A 19,375-nucleotide genomic window follows, 5' to 3' on the forward strand; every position below is an offset into this window, starting at 1 on the left:
GTAAAGTATACTAAAATATACTTATTTTATGATTTTTAAGTTTATATTAATTTTAATTTATAAAAAAATTAGTTTACTCATATTATATCAAATTATGTAAATTGTTTTTGCTTTAAACAATCTTCAAATTTTTATTAATATATGTAAAAAATAAAAATAAGTACAGTCAACTTCCTTTATAGTCACTCCCGTTATAATCACATTCTACTATATAGTTACACCAGTTGAATGTTTAACACTTTATTATTAAAATCTATCCTATATAGTCACAATCTATCTATAGTCACTATCACACCTATTCTCAAAAATCTTATATTAAAAAGAACCATTTATAATCACAGTTATATAAAGAATATATTAAATAACTTGGTATCTAATAATTGTACAAAGATGTATCATAGCTTGTTAGAATCGTCTTACTGAGACAAATCAAATGGTAGTAGTTTTATTTTTTTACTGTGCAAACAGTCTTATGACTTTATCTTTTATTTATATTTTAAAATTGAAAATTTAAGTTCAAACAATATTACAAAATAAGAAAATAAACTAAAAAATAAAAAGAGTAGCTTCATGACTCATACAAGCAAAGAAATCTAAATTAAAATAAAATTAAAGAAAAGAAAAACTAAACTATTACAGAATCACATATCCCAACTTTACCCGAAGGCCAGTGTGAGTCAACTATCCAACATCTATAAATCCAATCTGTTACCAGAAAGAGACCCTAAGAGGTTGAACTGTTAAATGGTGCAAAAAATTCAAGTGCGAGATCCAAGATCCACCCCAAATTATAGAAGAGGATATCCAAGAAATCCAGGAATCCTGAGAAACTAATGCCAAAGAAGAGTTGTAATGATGTGGAGAAATAGTGTGAGAGGAAACAGCAGAAGGACTACATGATTTAGATGAAGCAGAAATTCCTTGAGATTTTTTCCAAGCATGAAAAAGAACATTGCGACATAGCCAAATTTCACCATATAATTCAACTTGAAAATCATTATTCATTAAGAAGAGGAAAAATAGTCTTGTACACAACAGAAAGAGGAAAATAATTCTTCAAGAATGTTGTTAGATAGGCAGGGAGTAATCCCCTAGTGAGCCATAGAAAGGATGGAAAAGGAGCCTTAAAGTTCTAACAATCCAATGCAGAGAATTCGTTTTGAAATGAGGCTTGTAAAGATTTTAAGGACAAAAATGAGGCAATACAAGTATCCCAAAATTTTACAATTTCATTACAGTGAGTTAGTTTTATTCTTTTACGATCACTGCCTGGCTGATAAGTTATTCAACAAAATGTTAAATATCAGCATTATAATTAGAGTTCCGAATGGGTCAGGTCAGGTCAGGTTATATCAGATTATCTGTTTGACCTGACCTGAACTGAAACCTGAAAATTTTCAGAATTTATATTAAAATATCAAAAAAAAATGGTGCAAACTATTTTTTTTGAAATATTGCGATTCAGTTTTTTATATTAAAATCGTATAAAAAGGTGAATCGCAATACTGCAACTAACTTTTTAAATATAAAATCAATATAAAAAAGTGAATCCTGATACTGCAATTCATTTTTTATATATAAAATCAATATAAAAAAGTGAATCCCAATACCGCAATTCATTTTATATATATAAAATTGATATAAAAAAGTGAATTCCGATATCGCAATTCACTTTTTATATATAAAATTAATATAAAAAAGTGAATTCTGATACCGCAATTCACTTTTTATATATAAAATCGATATAAAAAAGTGAATTCTGATACCGCAATTCACTTTTTATATATAAAATCGATGTAAAAAAGTGAATTCTGATACCGCAATTCACTTATCAGAATTCACTTTTTATATATAAAATTGATATAATAAAGTGAATTCTGACGCTGCAATTCACTTTTTATATATATAATCAATATAAAAAAGTGAATCCCAATATCACAATTCACTTTTATTATATAAAATCAATATAAAAAGTGAATTATAATACCATAACTTACTTATTATATAAAATCATAGTTTCAGGTCAACAGGTCATTCAGGTTATACTGATGTTACAACCTGAACTGATGTTGAATTGAAAAATTCAGATCAACCTGTCAGGTTACCTGAATTTGATTAACCTGTTCGGAATTCTAATTATAATATTTCTTGATTTATGTTTACTGTGCCATTTAACATTTTGCTAAATTTCTCAGTACCTAGTGATTATAAAAAGACAATTAATAGCCCATTGGAAATTGGAATCGCCTCATCAAGACGAATCGAATGGTGGTAAGCTCATCTTTCTGTGATCAATATTGACGGAATTATTACTTAAAAACCATTTAATATTTTTAATTTTGGAAATTAATCTAGTGATTGGATTTCGATGTATCTTATACCATTAGATTCGTCTCATCAAGACGAATCGAATGGTAGTAAGATCGTCTTTCTAGGATCAATATTGGCAGAGTTATTACACAAAAACCATTAATATTTTTTTAATTTTGGAAATTAATCTAGTAATTGGATTTCGACGTATTTTATACCATTAGAACCGTCTCATCAAGACGAATCGAATGGCGGTAAGATCATCTCTCTATGATTAATATTGGCGAAGTTACGATACAATAAATTTTTAAGTATAATTCTGGCTAAAATTATGTTAATTTTTGGCCGGAATTATGATATACAAATATAAGAAATTTTTTATATAGTCACATCTCTTTATAATCACCAAATATGGACTGTTCCAAATGTGTGACTATAAAGAAAGTTGACTGTATATTTAAAAAAATGGTTCACAACATTTTTTTCAATGCTTTAATAAAAAAATATTACAAAAATGATTTTTTGCATAATAATGTTTGAAAAAAATGTTTTGCAACATTTTTTTTTGATATTTTAATAAAAATATTGCAAAAATGTTTTTATTAAATATTACATTAAAAAAAATAGTTTGCAATATTTTTTAATACTTTAATAAAAAATATTGTAAAAATATTTTTGCATAATATTTTATCAGGTATTTACTAATTGGTGATTTATGTTAGTACAACCAGTTACTAATAAGTTGTATAAAAAATACCTATTACATAAAACTAATAAAACAGTTACTCAGCACTAAGGTTGTCTGCTTAAACCTTTTCAATATTTTACGATTAGTTTCTCCAAAATTTTACTATAGTTTATTTTATTATAGTTTTGGCAAGGTTTTGGCAGTTTCGGCATTTATAATAATAAGTTTTGTCAGATTTCATTTTTCTCCAGAGTTTCACCAACTTTTTAATAAGACTTTCATATAGTTTTAGCAAACTTTCACCATTTCAGCATTTTGCCAATTTGCCAAAACTCCCTAGTTTCTCCAGCAACCTTACTCGGTACAACATGACCTCATAACTGCGGCACTGTCATGTCTTATATGTATTTGCAATAAGAATATGATCAGTAAAATTTACTGAGCTGCACTCAGTAAATCTTACCAATCATATTGCTTATTGCAAATACAACAGTTACTCGGCATGAAGTGCCGAGTAACTATTAAATATTAAAAAAAATGTTTTGTAACATTTTTTTGATATTATAATAAAAATGTTGTAAAAATATTTTTGCATAATATTATATTAAAAAAATGTTTTGCACCATTTTGATGCTTTAATAAAAATGTTGCAAAAATGTTTTTTTTATAATATTATATTAAAAAAAATGTTTTGCAACAGTTTTTTTCAATGCTTTAATAAAAAATGGTGTGAAACATTTTTCTTACTTGAGCCATGATTTCCATAGTCATTTTAGCTTGAGCTAAAATTTTTATGACTCAGCTTATTCTGGCTCAAACCAGAATTTTTTTTTGAGCTGAGCCAAGCCAAACTGTGACTCAGCTCAAGCCAGCTTATGTAGAGCTTTAAATCTATCATTTAAAATCATTTTTTTTTTTATTATTTATTTTGAAACTATTTACAATTATTCCTGATATTTCTAATTATACTATACAATATATATTAAATAAAATTTATTTAATAAAATCTGATAAATTTGTCTACTTATTCTAATTATATTGAAATTAAATTGAATTTGTTATTTCCCACCCCTTTGTGTCTAGCTTTCAATACGTTAATACTTGCGAATTGTTCTTATAAAAGATAATAAATTACTTGTATTATTACAATAAAGGTAACTTTTCATATTATGCAGATAGAATTTATAATAAAAGCTTTATTTTTACTAATAAATTTACATGTTAGTACTGTGATGCATCTAGGTTGCTAGTAATATTAACTCCGGTCAATAAATTAAAAAATTACAAGTGCTTTCTGTGTTTCACTTGCCAAGAATTTTTTCGCGTGTATCCAAGACATAATATTTCTTTCCTGTCTTATTGCGAAGCCAACATCACATATGGTATGCAAAAAATCATGATAATGCGCGTCATTGCAATATTGTTGTTATCAGCTTAACATATACACACTACATGTATAGTATGCAGTTTAAGCTATTTATGCACGACAATACCATTACAAAGTATAGTAACATATGCATTTTGTATTTTTTTCCTTGCATATGAATTTGATTTCAACCTTAAACCCATAATCTTTTAATAATAGTTCGCTAACTAGAACGAAAACATGAACAATGTAAAATAGCAGGAGGAAGAAATGCTGGTGCAAGTTTACAAAGCTGTTAATGAATTTATTTCTAATTGTGCAGGAACTATGAGACTTAGTATAAAAAATGTGATAAAACCTAACGAGATATCGATAAGAATTCCACATTCGTTATATGAAAAATAATTGCAATCCGGGTAGACAACGGTCCAATAAAAATTGGGAATAACCATCCTACAGAAAACCGAGAAGAGAGCCAAGACGAAGAGTGATCCAAGGATTCCCCGCAAAATTAAAAGATATCCAAGCAAATGAGGATTATCTAAGAATAATTTAGTAAATAAAAAGGGAAATAAAATAGATAAAATTGTTGAAAAAGTATTCAATAGAAGTAGTGATTATTTGTGATTTTACCTGGTTCTACAGCTTTGGCAATTGTCTGGTCTATTTCATTTGTGAATCCAATTGAGAAGTTTTCTTTATAGTAATTTTCATTTGTGAACCAAACACCAATAACTGCAATAACTGCAGGATCATCAGCAAAGCGCTCAAGAAACATCTTTTTATAATCAGTGGCCTGTCCTTTTACATCACGATACTTTTGATATTTGTCAGAATGGGAATTGATAACTTTTGCCTCAACAACTGCGAATATCCCCTTGCCATTCGTAAGAATAATGTCATTTCTCCCCTTATCTGGACGATTCGGGACTGGATGCCAGTCATACTCATATAGGAACTTAAAACCTAAAAGCCAATTTTTTGGAAAGAGACTTACAGAATTTTGGACAAGTTTATCTTGCAAATTGGCTTCGAGTCTATTCATAAGATAATGAGAAGAATTAAAAGATATCCATTTGTTTCTATTGGTATAATCAATGGAGGCCATTTCTGAAGTGAAGTAGAAAGGATATACACGGGGAAGTGTTTTTATTATCAACTTTATTATATTATTGGTATCTTCCTGTTTCCAAGAATATTCACCGTATAAGCCATGAAGTGGTGCTTTAATATATTGTGGAAAGAAGTTTTCATCCGAATGTAACCATTTGGGTGCATCCGAAAAGAAAAAGGATGTTTTTCCTTCATTTAATGCCCTGAAAAATAGCTTACAACGATAAAGTAATAGTTCCATATTGTGAAAAAAAATTGACACACACCAAATCTTCAATATTTCTGATATGGTTGCACAATAACGCCAAAAATCTTTAAGGCTGTGCATGAAAACACAAATTTATCAGTTACTTGTACCATATATTAAAGTAAATCTAATTGCATATAATATATAATCAGTTACTAATACTACTCAGGCGATATATAGTTGTAAAGATAATTAGCTAATAATAAATGTCATAGCTTTATTAAATTCTCTCTTTTTAACACAAATTAAACTTTTGCATTATAATTTAGATTGGCTATAATTATAAAATTAATGAAATCTTTCCAAAATCCTACGATTAGATTTTACTATAGTTTTATTATAGTTTCAGCCAAGTTTCAGCAGTTTCAGTATATGGCGCAATTTAGGTATTATAAAATTTACCAGAACTATTAGAACAGATTTTATATTTCTTAGTGGTAGGTAAGTCATTCTATCCTACTTTATTTGTTTCCCGATTGCGGTACAAATGCAGTGCACCTATTCTGTGAAGACGTATTGAGCTAAAGGGAAATGAAGTAGAGAATTAATCTTAATTGGAAAGATTTTTAAAATTAGTATGTGGAGGACGAAAGCCAATTTATGCTCACATCTAACTCATCCCTCCCTTCGATCAAAGATCTTTAGGAATAAAGTCTTCCAATTAATTTTTTATCTGAAATAGTTAGCTTATATTCCACAGTACTAAAGGTACAAGGGAATAATATAGGTCTAACTGCAATCACAAATTCATGCCATAAATTAGAATATCCCTCCCTTGATCATTGATCTGTGGAAGATTAGCAAACTGTTTAGTGAAATTTTTTTTTCTGGAATTTTGCTATGAAATATTGGAAAGCTTTCATCCTGAGATCTTTGATCGAAGGATCTGAGGGGTGTTGTAAAATTAGCAAAGGGTGAGTACTATAACTTCTGATCTTATTGGAGCAGTTAGGAATATCTTATACATCCCAATAATCAAATATTTGCTCAGGAGCCTTCGGAATCCTTTTAGATCTAAGTATGCGGGATAATTTGCGGTGGCATTCGACCCGGGAGATTTTTTTGCTGAGCCACAAATTGTGCGACAAAAATATGCAGATCACCAGACAGGTCTGTGTGACATATTAATTATCGAAAAAATATTTATACTAAGTCCCTCTATTTTTTCCCCTCAAACAAATGTGAGAAAAATGTGAAAGGTTGTCTAGTTGCGGTACAGGACCTACCCCATAAGTAAATAGTGTCGACAAAAGCATATGTTATGAAAGGCTGAGAACTTCGCAATTTCGAGATCGTCAGGCGTAAAGCCAACTATATGCCTTGCAGGGTAGATCTACATGTGAAAAGGTATGAAGAGTCCATTTGCATGTGCTTTCATGGAACTCTTGGCATCAGACGACAATACTAATTTACGCCTCATACCTCCTTAACTTTTTCCCAGCAAGATATAAAGCATGTAGGAATATGTGGAAGTTCAGCCAACTTTCCGCAAAAACTTTCCTAGAGAAAATAACGCAAAAACATATGCCAGAAGTTATGTATACATGCGAGTGAAAGTTTCTCACTATGAGCTTTGTATTTAGGAAAGCAAGATGTCTAATAAGGCTGAAGTGCTCAATAAAACCAATACATCTGATACCTCAACAATTAACGAGTTAAGCAAAGGTAGAGGTAATACTCCCAACCATCTCACCTCCGATGAAAAAAAATATCTAGTATCATAGACAAACAAGTTGCTCTTGCGAATGAAAGGGTGGTCTTTATGAAGCTCCAGATGGTATGGATTTATATATATACCAAGGGATTGATTTTTGAAAAAAACTACATAGCTTAATACATATAAAAAAATACACATAAAAATATGACACGAAAAAAAAATAATAATAATATAAAACGAACTGAAAAAATAATGATATGATAATAATAAAAAATGAAAAAATTGAAGATATTTCCTAATTCACCACAACGATGGTATACTGGAGATATAAACTCAGTCTATACCTTGCTAGATAAGATCATCATGTAAAAGCGATATATTCGCAATTTTTTATGTATTTGTAAGCCGGTTCCGGCAACGTTTTTTTTTTTATTTCTTAAATAAAGCATATATTTCGTTCTTTCGTAAATCTCGATAGATGTCACGTGTAAGATGTGAGTCCCTTCGGGACCCGTGAGGCTCCGAGCGTGTTTACTTCGGAAGTAAAAAAATACTTTTATATCCATAAACCAGCTTTACCTGTAACTGTAGTCGGGTGCATATTTTTCCACACATATAAAACCATGTATTCACAAATCACAAGTTTCTTTCACCCGCCTCAATAACGGAAGAAGTCTCTTCACGAACAATGTCGGACGTTGTTAAGGATTTTAATACAGAGGAGCTTATCGAATATTTGGGGAGGAAAAACTTAAAACTCGATAAAGATGATATTAAAAATTCTTCGCAAAGAGAAAATTGCCGGCTCTGACTTTCTTGAATTAACAAAAGAAAAATTCCGTAGTATTGGTTTTGCGTTAGGCCCAGCAACAAGACTTATGAAATTCATTGCAGAAGCTACGAAACTATTCTTCGCTTAAAACTCTCGACGACTTGAAAGAAATGTTGCGAAGTTAATGGGGAAGATATAACGAGTATCAAGCAGTTTACTCCTGGTAGGTAATTATCTTTTGAAACTAACTAGATAGCCATAATAACCTTATTTTTCTCTGCAGTCTTCGAGGAGATTAGTGATGATGATAAGGCATTCGAACACTGTATGGAGGACATTATCTTAAAACTTTCGAACGTGGAAACCATGACCGATGCTAACGAGGCGCGCGTTGTGAATTTATTTCAGCAATATTACACGCATCAATTGCCATAGCCAAAAAACTTACCACCAAAGATATATTTATAGTTTTGCAGAAAGACGTTTCCGGTGAAGATGCAACGGGTCGAGTAGATTACGTGATCAAAAGTTTGGAAGACCTCCTTTGTATAATTGAGGGGAAACCACGCAATATCAAGATTGAGTATGCGCAGGTGGGCCTACTATCCACATTTTCGCTTTTTAACATATTAGAGACATTAATGATGGTTTATTTCTTAGAATCTGGCGCAACTTGAAAGTACGTTCCAAACTAATAAGAAAAAACGAACTGCGGATCAAGCGTTTGGGAGTGACTATTTTGATTACATCTATGGTATTGTGACCACAGGTACGGAGTGGCATTTTATCATATATACTCCGGATGGCATCTATTCCACGAGTGGTAGTGAGTACCAGATCAATCTTACGAAGTCTGCGATAAAAGAAAATCCAGAACTACTTCGTAGTAACGTGAAAAGGGTAATCGGCATCATTGTTGAGTTGTTGAAGGATCGGATTAGTGTCGATAGTTCCCCAGCTAGCAAGAGGGCTAGGATCAAAAAAATTATCAAAAAATAATATGTATCACGAGCAAAGTCCCGAACATTTGTGTTTATTTTTCACATGTATTAATAAAAAATTTTCTTGGCAAATTTCGCTAACGGGCCGTGAAGAAAAGCACGTGATTTTTTTTATTTTAAATACTAACATACAGAGCATAAATAATATTATGTTAGCAGACATGCAATCCGAAATAGATTCACTGAGGCAACGTATTACCGAGTTCGATACCAGAAATGCGGAGCTTATAAGGCAGATGATGGAAGAGAGTAACAGACATGATGCTAGAATTGAGAAGTTAGAGCAGTATCTCGATGAGCTTGAAAAAGAATCAGAATCTAAGAAAAATGCATCCAGATAGCCAAGAAAATTCTTCATGAAGAGCCGATAATTGATTATCGTCCTTCTTTCTTGAATGGATTAGAGCTTGATGCCTTTTTCCAAAAATATCAAATTGCATTGGAGGTGCAAGGGGCTCAACATAGGTTTCATAGCACCAGCTAGTATAAAGATGTCAAAAACTCGAGGACATCGTTAATCGTGATCGGCAAAAAGATGCATTTGTGTAGATAATGGAATTTTTCTTATTGATGATCAAAACCCGGAAATTGTTATTCCAGAAAGGATACGAAAAATTAAAGAACTCGTTAATCAAGCATCCAAAAGTTTTGATCTCCTATAATCAATAACTTACGATACATGTAACTTTATGTTTAAATTGTAGATAAATATTACAAGATTAATATCCGTGAGGCCTGTAGCTCACATTAGTTTCTTATTTTTTCCATACCTCACCCCTAATCCATTATGAGAACTAGAACTTTTCTTTGACGATATATTTGTAAGAGGACTTTTTCGGCATGCCAAACATTGTACCTCAATGTGATAGGCTAATGATTGAGATAAGGTTCGATGTATCACAACATATAGCGCGAATTCTATCTCAAAACTTAGTAAAGAAGAACTCCAAAGAAGTTATTAAGAGTTTCTCCGATGATAATAATTCGAATTCTTTTGCCAAAGAACAGACTTCAGAAATTTCGTTTACCTCGGGTAAGGAAAATCATGTGACTGAAATTTCTGAGACCGGCGAGTCCGAAGTAAATGCATTATCTACATCTGTCTCTAACTCTTTTAGCGAAAAATTACCTGATATAAAGATGAGCACATCAATCACGTCTCAAACAAATGTACAATATACATCTTCAATATCATCTAGCAAATCCAGACTTCCGATTTCTATCTTACCTGAAGATCCCGAAGAGAAGCAAAAACATATCATTGGGTTGGTGTTAGAGCAGTTTCCTTATCTATCTTTAAGCGATAGCGATGAACGTGATGACAGATTTAATCTTAATAGTTCAGTAATCTGTCCTATATGCAACAGGGATCATAAAGAAACTATATGTAAGAATATAAAGGGTGAATGGAGTTCAGGTGAATATTGCAGAGAACGAACTTATCGCCTCAAATGCTGGAATGATCTTCGGGGGTGGAATCCCAATAGTGAATGTGAAATCAGCATAGAAGCGAAATTTCGTGTTATGCACAGTGATTACATCATTATATACAAATAGGAAATATGTGAGTGATCTATGTTTTTCAATTTGTGAATTAAATGACAGGGTTATCAAAGCCAAAGATGATAATAAAAAAACCGTTCTAGAAGTGATCCATACATATTATTATTTTTGAAAGGGTATAAGTTATGATGTGATCATTATAAAAAAACCATATACGTCTAATTCTCTATTTAACGATAAAACGCAGACTTATCTTAGAAAAGGGATGGAAAGATGAAACAAATCACATTGTCTTTTTCTGTTTTCGGCTAAGTGAAATTTACTGCGCCAAATTTTACTCGTAATTATTACTGTTGCAGACTCCACATGAGCACAATATTAAACAAGACAATCAGAATTTGTATTTTATTGAATTCTCGTTCATTAACGGCATGCCAGAAAATAGAACAACTGCCCGTCAAGCCCAAGTTCAAAATACATCCGTTAAAACTAATCAAAACCCTTCTTTAGAAGGAAATAACTCTATGGATTCAACTAACAAGAATCAGACACAAGGTATTGAGAGATCAATACTTTCTTTTTGTTATTAAATACTGAAGCCATTACAATTAATTTTTAGTGGACGATTTGTCCTACTACTCGCCTGATGACGATTTTAGTGACTCTGAAGAGTCTAAAGCGTTAACGGTTAAACATCGCATTCGTATTGTATCCGACCGATTCTGATTCAGTAAGTTTTTTTTGGAGACTACCAGACTAATTGTTCGCATTTCATTTCAAAATTAAGTTTCTCTCAAGAGAATGTATGAAGAAATCCATGAATTTCCCGACCCCAAATACATATTCGACCTTAAAACAAAAGGGCTCACTACTCCTAAAAAGTTTGTTGCATGGTGGAATAAGAAACATCCAGATTTTCAAATCACCGTTGATTCTATTTGGGAATGGAATTATCGCAAAGATGAAGATTCTTTCCGCTATAATCTCAAATGGGGCGAGTATGGAGATTGAGATTAGAGTATTATGAACAGGTTGTCTTATACCATTTTTATAAACACATATGAATATTAATTTCAAAAGAGGAACAGTTTTTTAAAAATTTCAAAATTTTTTAAATATTAAAAAAAATTTTAAATGTATAAATAAAAATCTTATTTTATAGTAAAAATTACTATTGTAATTAAAATATCTGATATTTTATATAACTGCTATTTAGTTATATAATTTTAAAAAAATTATATAGTAAGTTTTTTTAGTTTTTATTTTCCATGATAAAATCTTAGTACCGCCGCAGGTGATCATCACCGCAAAAGTTTGTTCACATGATATTACGATATTATTCTATTTAGATTCAAATTAAATCAAAATAGTTTGTGAGAGTACTTTTTTCTTTTCATATACAAATATTCTTCTTTTTTATTTTTTTTTATATATACTTTCTTTTTTTCCAAAATAAATATTGATAATTATAATGATGAAATTAATTTGAATGATCCTACAATATTTGATGATAATAATAGCTATAGTTATATTGCTAATAAATCAGATGAATTTGAAAATGATGATGGTAAGTGTTATACAGTTTTGTTTTATTTTTTTATTTTTTTTTTATTTGTATAGTAAATCAAATAGGAGTATAGTTCCATACAGTAAAGATGTAAATATCACAAATATAGAAATAGTTCTCTTTCATCCTGAAGTGCAATGAAAATGCTTTGATCTACTTGGCACTAAGGTTGCTTGCCGAAACCTAGGGATTTAGGCAAGATGGCGTTTCGCCAAAAAGTGAAATTCTGCCAAAACTATATTAAAGTTATATTAAAAAACTGGCGAAACTTTGGAAAAAGGTGAAACTGCCAAAACTTATTATAAATGCTGAAACTGCTGAAACTCTGCCGAAACTATAATAAATCTATAGTAAATTTTTGACAAAACTAATCGTAGGATTTTGAAGAGGTTTAGACAAGCAACCTTACTTGGCACAAATGTGCCTTTGAGCCAAAAGAAAATAGACAGGAAAAAATAAATCAAAAAAAAGAACCCACATACAAAAATGAAAACAAAAAAAACAAAATGAAAAAAAAGGGGAAATAAATAGTAAATGAAAGTTTCCCTACAACAACTATACTTCTAAAATTAAGACTATCTAAACATTCATTAGAATTTATCAAGATACTCCTAATTTTCTTAGCATTAACCTTATTTCTGCTAATACTATGTGCATCAATTAACGCCATCCAAGACCTTATCAATCTTCTTGATTTTCTTGATCACCTTACAGTTTTGTTTATTAATATTGATTTTTTGATATTTAACTAGATTTTTAACTATAGATGGTCTTGAGCATTAAGGACTGATCCTCTTGTAATTTGAAAAAAAGGTATTCCTTTTAAATGGTTAAGTCGTAATCTGTGAATGATTGACATCAAATCATATGATTTGTATATAGTAAATTTGGGATTAAGATACATAATAACTAGCTATAATAAATTTAAATATCTTGTTGACAAAATTTAACAACCATCAAAATGGTTCAAAATTTACATGTTACTTTAATAAAATCAGGTTATATAGTCTCTGAAGTTCACTATGGATCTTATTTATTTTATTGGTAGATATTTTCAGATGAAAATAAAACTTTGTTTCTGATTAAGCTGGAGCAACAAATTAAAGTTCACACTAACAAAGTAAACTTTATTTTAACAATACAAACTGGCTATCATTAGATTTAGAAACATTCATCTTCTCATTACGTACAGGTATACTCCTATTTTCTTGAATAATTCCCCCAGCTTTAGATTAGGAAAATTGTTCTTTTACCTAAACTAAAGATTATAAAAAAGGAATGTCAATCATTGAGTTTTAAAATAACTGGAATATGTTGGTATTACTGGTATTACTAAACTTTTTTTGTTGCATTTTATAAGTAGGTTCAGTCTCTTCTTCCAATGAATATAATGACTCAGCATAATTTATTCTGGATCTTTTTCTGAATGAAAATCTCCTGGAAGAACTTCTTTCCTATCATAAAAAACAATGTAGTCAATATTAATATACCTTTTTGTAGCTGTAAATAAAGACTATAATCACAAATTTATTAACCTCGTGTTCATCATTATTTAATTCATTAATGTATGTATGATTCATGCAGTGGTACTAATAGAATTATTAGTTATGTTATTGTGACTTTTGTTTTCAAGACTGTTTTAAGCTTACCTCTAAAGTTTTAACTGCGGAAGTAGATGTTGCATTATAAATCTTACAAGCTGTATTAAATTCACGTTCCTTTTGCTCTTGTCGACAAATTCTTTTACTTCGGCCGTAGAGAATGATTTCTTGAAATCAGTTATAATCTTGTCCAATTTGTTATTTACATATACATAATTATCATTTTCTTTGTAATTCTATAATGATGCATATATATCATTCTTAAGATTATTGATGAAAATCTGAATATAATCAACATTTTGATTTGTATATTCCAAAATAAAAATAATTGACCAATGTTTGTATTTCATTTCGCTGAAATACTTTGTTATGATAGATCTAAACTTTCTAAGAAAGAATAAAATTAAGTTGAATTATATTAAACTATATTGATTATAATAATTAACGAATCGTATTATCTAACTTTCTTTGAACTCCAAAAAAACTTAGTATACTATACACATGACGAATTATACATTTTATAATAACAGATAACAATGACTAATAATTCTTTTCAGCTCAAGTAAGCAAACTTTTTTAAATAAATAGTCAAGATATACTGGAAAACAGCATGCAGAGATCAGGCCTTGATTAAGTACTTTTCTGAAGACTGCCTCCAAACATCTAACGCAGGAAGATATAGCCATATGCCAGTAGGTATACATAACACATCCTGGTCACTAGCATGCAGGGATCAGGACTTTAGCATTTAGCTCAAGTACTTCCCTGAAGATTAACATCAAATATCTAATGCAGGAAGATATAGCCATACGCCAGTAAGGATACACTTGACTTGTTATATAAATATACAGAGAACTTGCACGAAAACATTAATAAATTAGACTGACCTTGGTAGTTATAACGTGAAAACTTTTAAAAAGCTTTTTACAGTATGTATTAAGTGTATGAATGATAATCACATGTATTACTAAGGAGACAACTTAATTTATTTTCTCGCATGACAGTGGTGCAGTAATAACCACTAATCCTTAGAATTTGACTTCACTTTTCGTTAGATCTGAAAAACTAGATGCAGTAAAAGTTTTAATACGAAGAATCTTATCTTCCTCTATCATATTGAAGATGTCATAAATTTTTCTGTTGGACTTTCTCTTAAAAAAATCTATTTTTTAAAGGAATTAGAATTTTCCTAATATCATACTGCGCATTTTAGGAGATCGATTCACATGACCAACCTACTATATTACTATTGCGAACTTAAATTTATTGCTTGAAGTATTGCAGATAAGATAATATTCCAATTTATTTGGAAATACAACTTTGCTAATTCAAAATTATAAGGGAACTGATTTTCATTTTCACAGTACCATGAGCTATATAATTCATAATTCCCATGTTTTCCATTGCAAATAGAGCATGGTGAGCTCCACGGCTGAAGTAATGCAAAATTATAATTATCAATTTTCCTAAAACTATTTTGGAATTTTAAATATGTGAAATGCTCTAACATGTATTTGATAATTAATTCTAGATTGGATCAGCATAGCAGGCTTTCCGATTTTGAATAATCGCATGATGATTGGCAAATGTGATTTTTGCTTAAATAACAAATAAAATTTAAGTAAATCATCAAGTTTTCAAGTAATTTTAAATGACGTAACAGTCATAACACTGACGTAATTGTTTGTTATATAGATATGTATTTTATTGGCTGGATATCAAATATATCGGCATATGATAATTGTACTAATTTATTTTAATTGTGCCACAAAAAATTTAATAGCAAAGGACGATAAAAAAAAATCAATTCTTCAGGTTATGTTTAAATGTATTACAAAGGAATCTGGCTATTGGAGATGGAATCCAGAAGTTATAAATACTTGAAAACTTCTTATAAAACGAAAATAAGCATAGTACATTTTCTTTCAAATTGTAATAAGCTGAAGAAACAAAGAAATATGAGATCTATTTACAACAATGGAAACAGACATATTTAAAGGTTTGTTTTTACTTAAGCTTTTTAATCTACTATATGTTTATTGAAATTTATGATGGAAGAACCCATTTGAACAAGCTCTTTCTTTGTATATTTAACAACTTCTTAAAAATTTTTTTTGGGTTTTATAATAAATTATTTACATAATTTTTTTCTGTTAAGCGATCTTTCTAAATTTTATTTTCTTTTGAATAGTAAATGACTCTTTTTCTTTGTATATTTAACAACTTCTTAAAAATTTTTTTTTGGGTTTTATAATAAATTATTTACATAATTTTTACGTTAGAAACTGATCTTTCTAAAATTTTATTTTCTTTGAATAGTAAATAATTTTTTCTTTTTATTTCTTTTAAATAAAATACAAAATCTTAAAAATAACTTATTGGTAAGAAATTTTATGATGTAATATTAGTAATATGGTATTATTTTCTCAGTAAGTATATTGGCTAAACAAATAATTTTACATTTTAAAAGATTAAATCACACTCTAATTTTGGAATCAAAGATCTTTCCAATTGATTCACTACATATAGAAATGTTGACAATCAAATTCATAATTAGGAATAAATGTGTTGAACGCATTTATTTATCAACCAATGATTCAACTAAAGTAATTTTTAATTTGTTGGATAGGTCTTGATCTATTCTTTAAAGTGAATATAAAAACGTCCACCTAGTTTATATGTAAGTTAAATTATTTGCATTTTTTTTATAAGAATTATGTTCGATTTTAATTTTACACAGATGATATACACTGGTAAAAAAATGATTTATCCTACACATATCTTACACATATTGGGTACTCAAAATGTAGAAAATCATACACAAATAATACACATATCATACACATATCGGGTACTCATATATATATCATACATATATCAAGTACCTGATAGGTATACTATACAGTCAACTCTCTTTATAGTCACACATTTGGGACAGTCCATATTTGGTGATTATAAAGAAATGTGACTATATAAAAAATTTCTTATATTTGTATTTCATAATTCCGGCCAAAAATTAACATAATTTTAGCCAGAATTATACTTAAAACTTTATTGTATCGTAACTTCGTCAATATTAATCGTAGAAAGATGATCTTACCGCCATTCGATTCGTCTTGATGAGACGGTTCTAATGGTATAAAATACGTCGAAATCCAATCACTAGATTAATTTCCGAAATTAAAAAAATATTAATGGTTTTTGTGTAATAACTCTGTCGATATTGATCCTAGAAAGACGATCTTACTACCATTCGATTAGTCTTGATGAGACGAATCTAATGGTATAAAATACATCGAAATCCAATCACTAGATCAATTTCCAAAATTAAAAAATATTAAATGGTTTTTAAGTAATAACTCCGTCAATATTGATCACAGAGAGATGAGCTTACCACCATTCGATTCGTCTCGATGAGGCGATTCCAACGAGCTATAAACCGTCTTTTTACAATCACTAGGTACCGAGAAATCTAGCAAAATGTTAAATGGTGCAGTAAACGTAAATCAAGAAATATTATAATGCCGATGTTTAACATTTTGTTGAATAACTCGTCAGCCAGTGATCGGAAAAGGATAATACTCCTAAAATGGTGGTATGGAAGGGTACTAGATGGTTGATGTTACCTGTCGAAAGTCCTCCATGAAAGTAGATGCTCTCTAAAGGTCGTTAAATAAATTGAGTATCAGTATCATGCAATGGGTATAGGATGAGTAGGCGGCGTGTACCTAGCTTCAGATCAGCCTATAATGGCCCGATGGGGGATGTCTTCTATAGTGGTGCTGTTACCTGAGGAATTAAGTACTCGGTATAATGGTTGCCCATTGAAGATGATAGGACACAGACCCGAGATTAGTCTCATAAGAGGCAATGGGTGGTCTGGCCGTAAACACTAGCTTAAAGGAAAAGGATAATACTAAAAACTAAAAGGATAAAACTAAAACTCTCTCCTGTTGCCTTCACGACAATATTGCGACAAAAAATAAAAAAATTTTTCGAAGTATTTTTATTATTTACTTCGCGTTACTATTAACTATTACATATTTCTAGTTCTCCCTTCTACTTTTAGCTATGACTAACAGACGAAACAATAAAGCTTCTGGTACTTCTGCTCCAAAACGTCCTGCTCAGAGTCCTTCTTCTGGCAACGTTCAAGGTCAAGGTTCTTCTGTTTCTACTCCTGGTCCTACTTCGCAACCTTCGACCGACAACTCTGCAAAACGCACTCGAGTTTCTTCTGAACCCATCATGGACCAAGACAATATTTTGACCCCTCCTGCTTTTCAGGATAATACTTCAACTTCTTCTCCTCCTCCCGTTGATACCAATGCACCCCCTTCAGCTCCTGACACTAGTACCTCCCTTGATGACTCCCAACACTCGCCTTCTAACTCTGCAGACAAAGGAAAATCTGTAGAAATTTTGCCTCCTAAACCTGACCGCGCCACGTCTCCTGATATGTCTACCGCTGCTATACAGTCTTCTCCCCTTCGCTTTTATGCTGCGGCTACGCCCTCTACTATCGAAGGATTTTGGACCCACTTCAAAACCAATCGCGAAGCTTGCGACGTGACTGACCGAGAATTCTCTTCTTTTTCCTCTTATGGTAGTAAAGCTACCACTCAAGGATCAGGCGACACTAAAATTATCGTTGTCTACTTTCGTTCTAAACCCGATATGGAAAAGGCTATCGCTGCGCCCATCGCCTCCCTATATGATCTACAGTTCCATGAACATGATCCATCTGCTAAAAAGGTAGATGAACAGCTTCGTACCCTGGTAGTTACCGATGTCCCTCTCTTTGTCACCGATGCACAATTAAGGGTACTTTTTCTCGTTATGGCATTGTTACCCACTGCCGAACACGCCTTTCGAAACTTTATCGCACTACGTATATAGTTTTTGACTCTGCTACGTCCATGGACCAATTTGATAACACGTGGGCTGTTCTTTGTACTGGACACTGCTTACGTGTCTGCCCTGCTTCTTACTCCTCTGACCAACGTGCCATCAGACGCGCCCATGTTGCTCTTCTTGCCAACCTCCCTCGCGGTTTGGTTGCCGCCGACCTTTCTGAAATTGCCGATGAAGTTTCCGCTAAAAGTGTCAACATTCCTTTCTTCTATAATTCATATACTAATCCCAAGCCATATGCATATGTGCACTTCTCCTCCGCTACCACTAAAGAATCAGCTATAGGGATTACTTGCGCTCTTAAATCTATTGGCCTTACTTGGCATAAACCTGCTGAAGTCTCCTCTCTTTGTCATCGTTGTGGTCGCCCCAGTTGTAACCCTGATAATTGTGCCTCGTCACGTGCTCCTCAACGTCCCTCTCATCCATGGTCTAGCAATCATGATAAATTGCGTGAATTATATAACAAACATTTACCTCCTTCTCATCCTGCTAAACGTCATAATCATTTTGCGCATCCGGCCAATTTCCAACAAAGATCTTATGCTGATGCTGCTGGTAGAAAAGCTCCTTCCTGGTCCCATTCTCGCTCGAGATTCTCACGCTCACGCTCTTGACCACAAAATCGTCGTCATC

At 31.2% G+C, this 19,375-nt stretch overlaps 5 protein-coding genes across 6 annotated transcripts; 3 read left to right on the top strand and 2 right to left on the bottom strand.

The window, feature by feature from the left end:
- Positions 1-4,163: 4,163 nt before the first annotated feature.
- OCT59_022610 (uncharacterized protein) lies at positions 4,164-5,967 on the bottom strand. Its single transcript, XM_025315500.2, has 2 exons — positions 4,998-5,967; positions 4,164-4,905 (listed from the first exon to the last, which is right to left on the bottom strand). The coding sequence occupies exons 1-2, from the start codon at positions 5,803-5,805 to the stop codon at positions 4,649-4,651; spliced, it is 1,065 nt and encodes a 354-aa protein (XP_025182593.2). The 5' UTR covers positions 5,806-5,967; the 3' UTR covers positions 4,164-4,648.
- A 597-nt stretch (positions 5,968-6,564) lies between these two features.
- Positions 6,565-7,228, top strand: OCT59_022611 (uncharacterized protein; the record flags this gene model as incomplete). Its single annotated transcript, XM_066144886.1, has 4 exons — positions 6,565-6,638; positions 6,716-6,742; positions 7,032-7,071; positions 7,166-7,228. 4 exons carry the CDS (start codon positions 6,565-6,567, stop codon positions 7,226-7,228), a joined length of 204 nt encoding a protein of 67 aa, XP_066006304.1.
- Positions 7,229-8,069: 841 nt separating this feature from the next.
- On the top strand, positions 8,070-9,495 carry OCT59_022612 (uncharacterized protein; the record flags this gene model as incomplete). The annotated part of the gene is made up of 7 exons (XM_066144887.1): positions 8,070-8,078; positions 8,322-8,376; positions 8,437-8,537; positions 8,622-8,642; positions 8,732-8,746; positions 8,814-8,832; positions 9,311-9,495. The coding sequence occupies 7 exons, from the start codon at positions 8,070-8,072 to the stop codon at positions 9,493-9,495; spliced, it is 405 nt and encodes a 134-aa protein (XP_066006305.1).
- Positions 9,496-9,781: 286 nt separating this feature from the next.
- OCT59_022613 (uncharacterized protein) lies at positions 9,782-10,244 on the bottom strand (the record flags this gene model as incomplete). Its single annotated transcript, XM_066144888.1, has 3 exons — positions 9,782-9,839; positions 9,925-10,083; positions 10,183-10,244. 3 exons carry the CDS (start codon positions 10,242-10,244, stop codon positions 9,782-9,784), a joined length of 279 nt encoding a protein of 92 aa, XP_066006306.1.
- Positions 10,245-10,294: 50 nt separating this feature from the next.
- OCT59_022614 (uncharacterized protein) lies at positions 10,295-11,887 on the top strand (the record flags this gene model as incomplete). 2 transcript variants are annotated; one of them, XM_025315504.2, is made up of 6 exons in its annotated part: positions 10,295-10,640; positions 10,712-10,718; positions 10,905-10,947; positions 11,017-11,212; positions 11,277-11,360; positions 11,445-11,887. In XM_025315504.2, 6 exons carry the CDS (start codon positions 10,295-10,297, stop codon positions 11,666-11,668), a joined length of 900 nt encoding a protein of 299 aa, XP_025182597.2. In that variant the 3' UTR covers positions 11,669-11,887. The 2 variants fall into 2 exon arrangements, with proteins under 2 accessions (XP_025182597.2, XP_066006307.1); XM_066144889.1 differs by having other exon boundaries at positions 11,277-11,887.
- Positions 11,888-19,375: the final 7,488 nt, after the last annotated feature.

Source organism: Rhizophagus irregularis, chromosome 31 (genome assembly GCF_026210795.1).
Source record: "Rhizophagus irregularis chromosome 31, complete sequence".
Taxonomy (NCBI): Eukaryota; Fungi; Glomeromycota; class Glomeromycetes; order Glomerales; family Glomeraceae; genus Rhizophagus; species Rhizophagus irregularis.

Excerpts from the sequence above, each read along its gene's own strand:
- OCT59_022610 (XM_025315500.2), bottom strand. The coding sequence starts at position 5,805 with ATGCACAGCCTTAAAGATTTTTGGCGTTATTGTGCAACCATATCAGAA. Across the intron at positions 4,906-4,997 it reads TGCCAAAGCTGTAGAACCAG|ATAATCCTCATTTGCTTGGA; the intron begins GTAAAATCACAA and ends AATTATTCTTAG.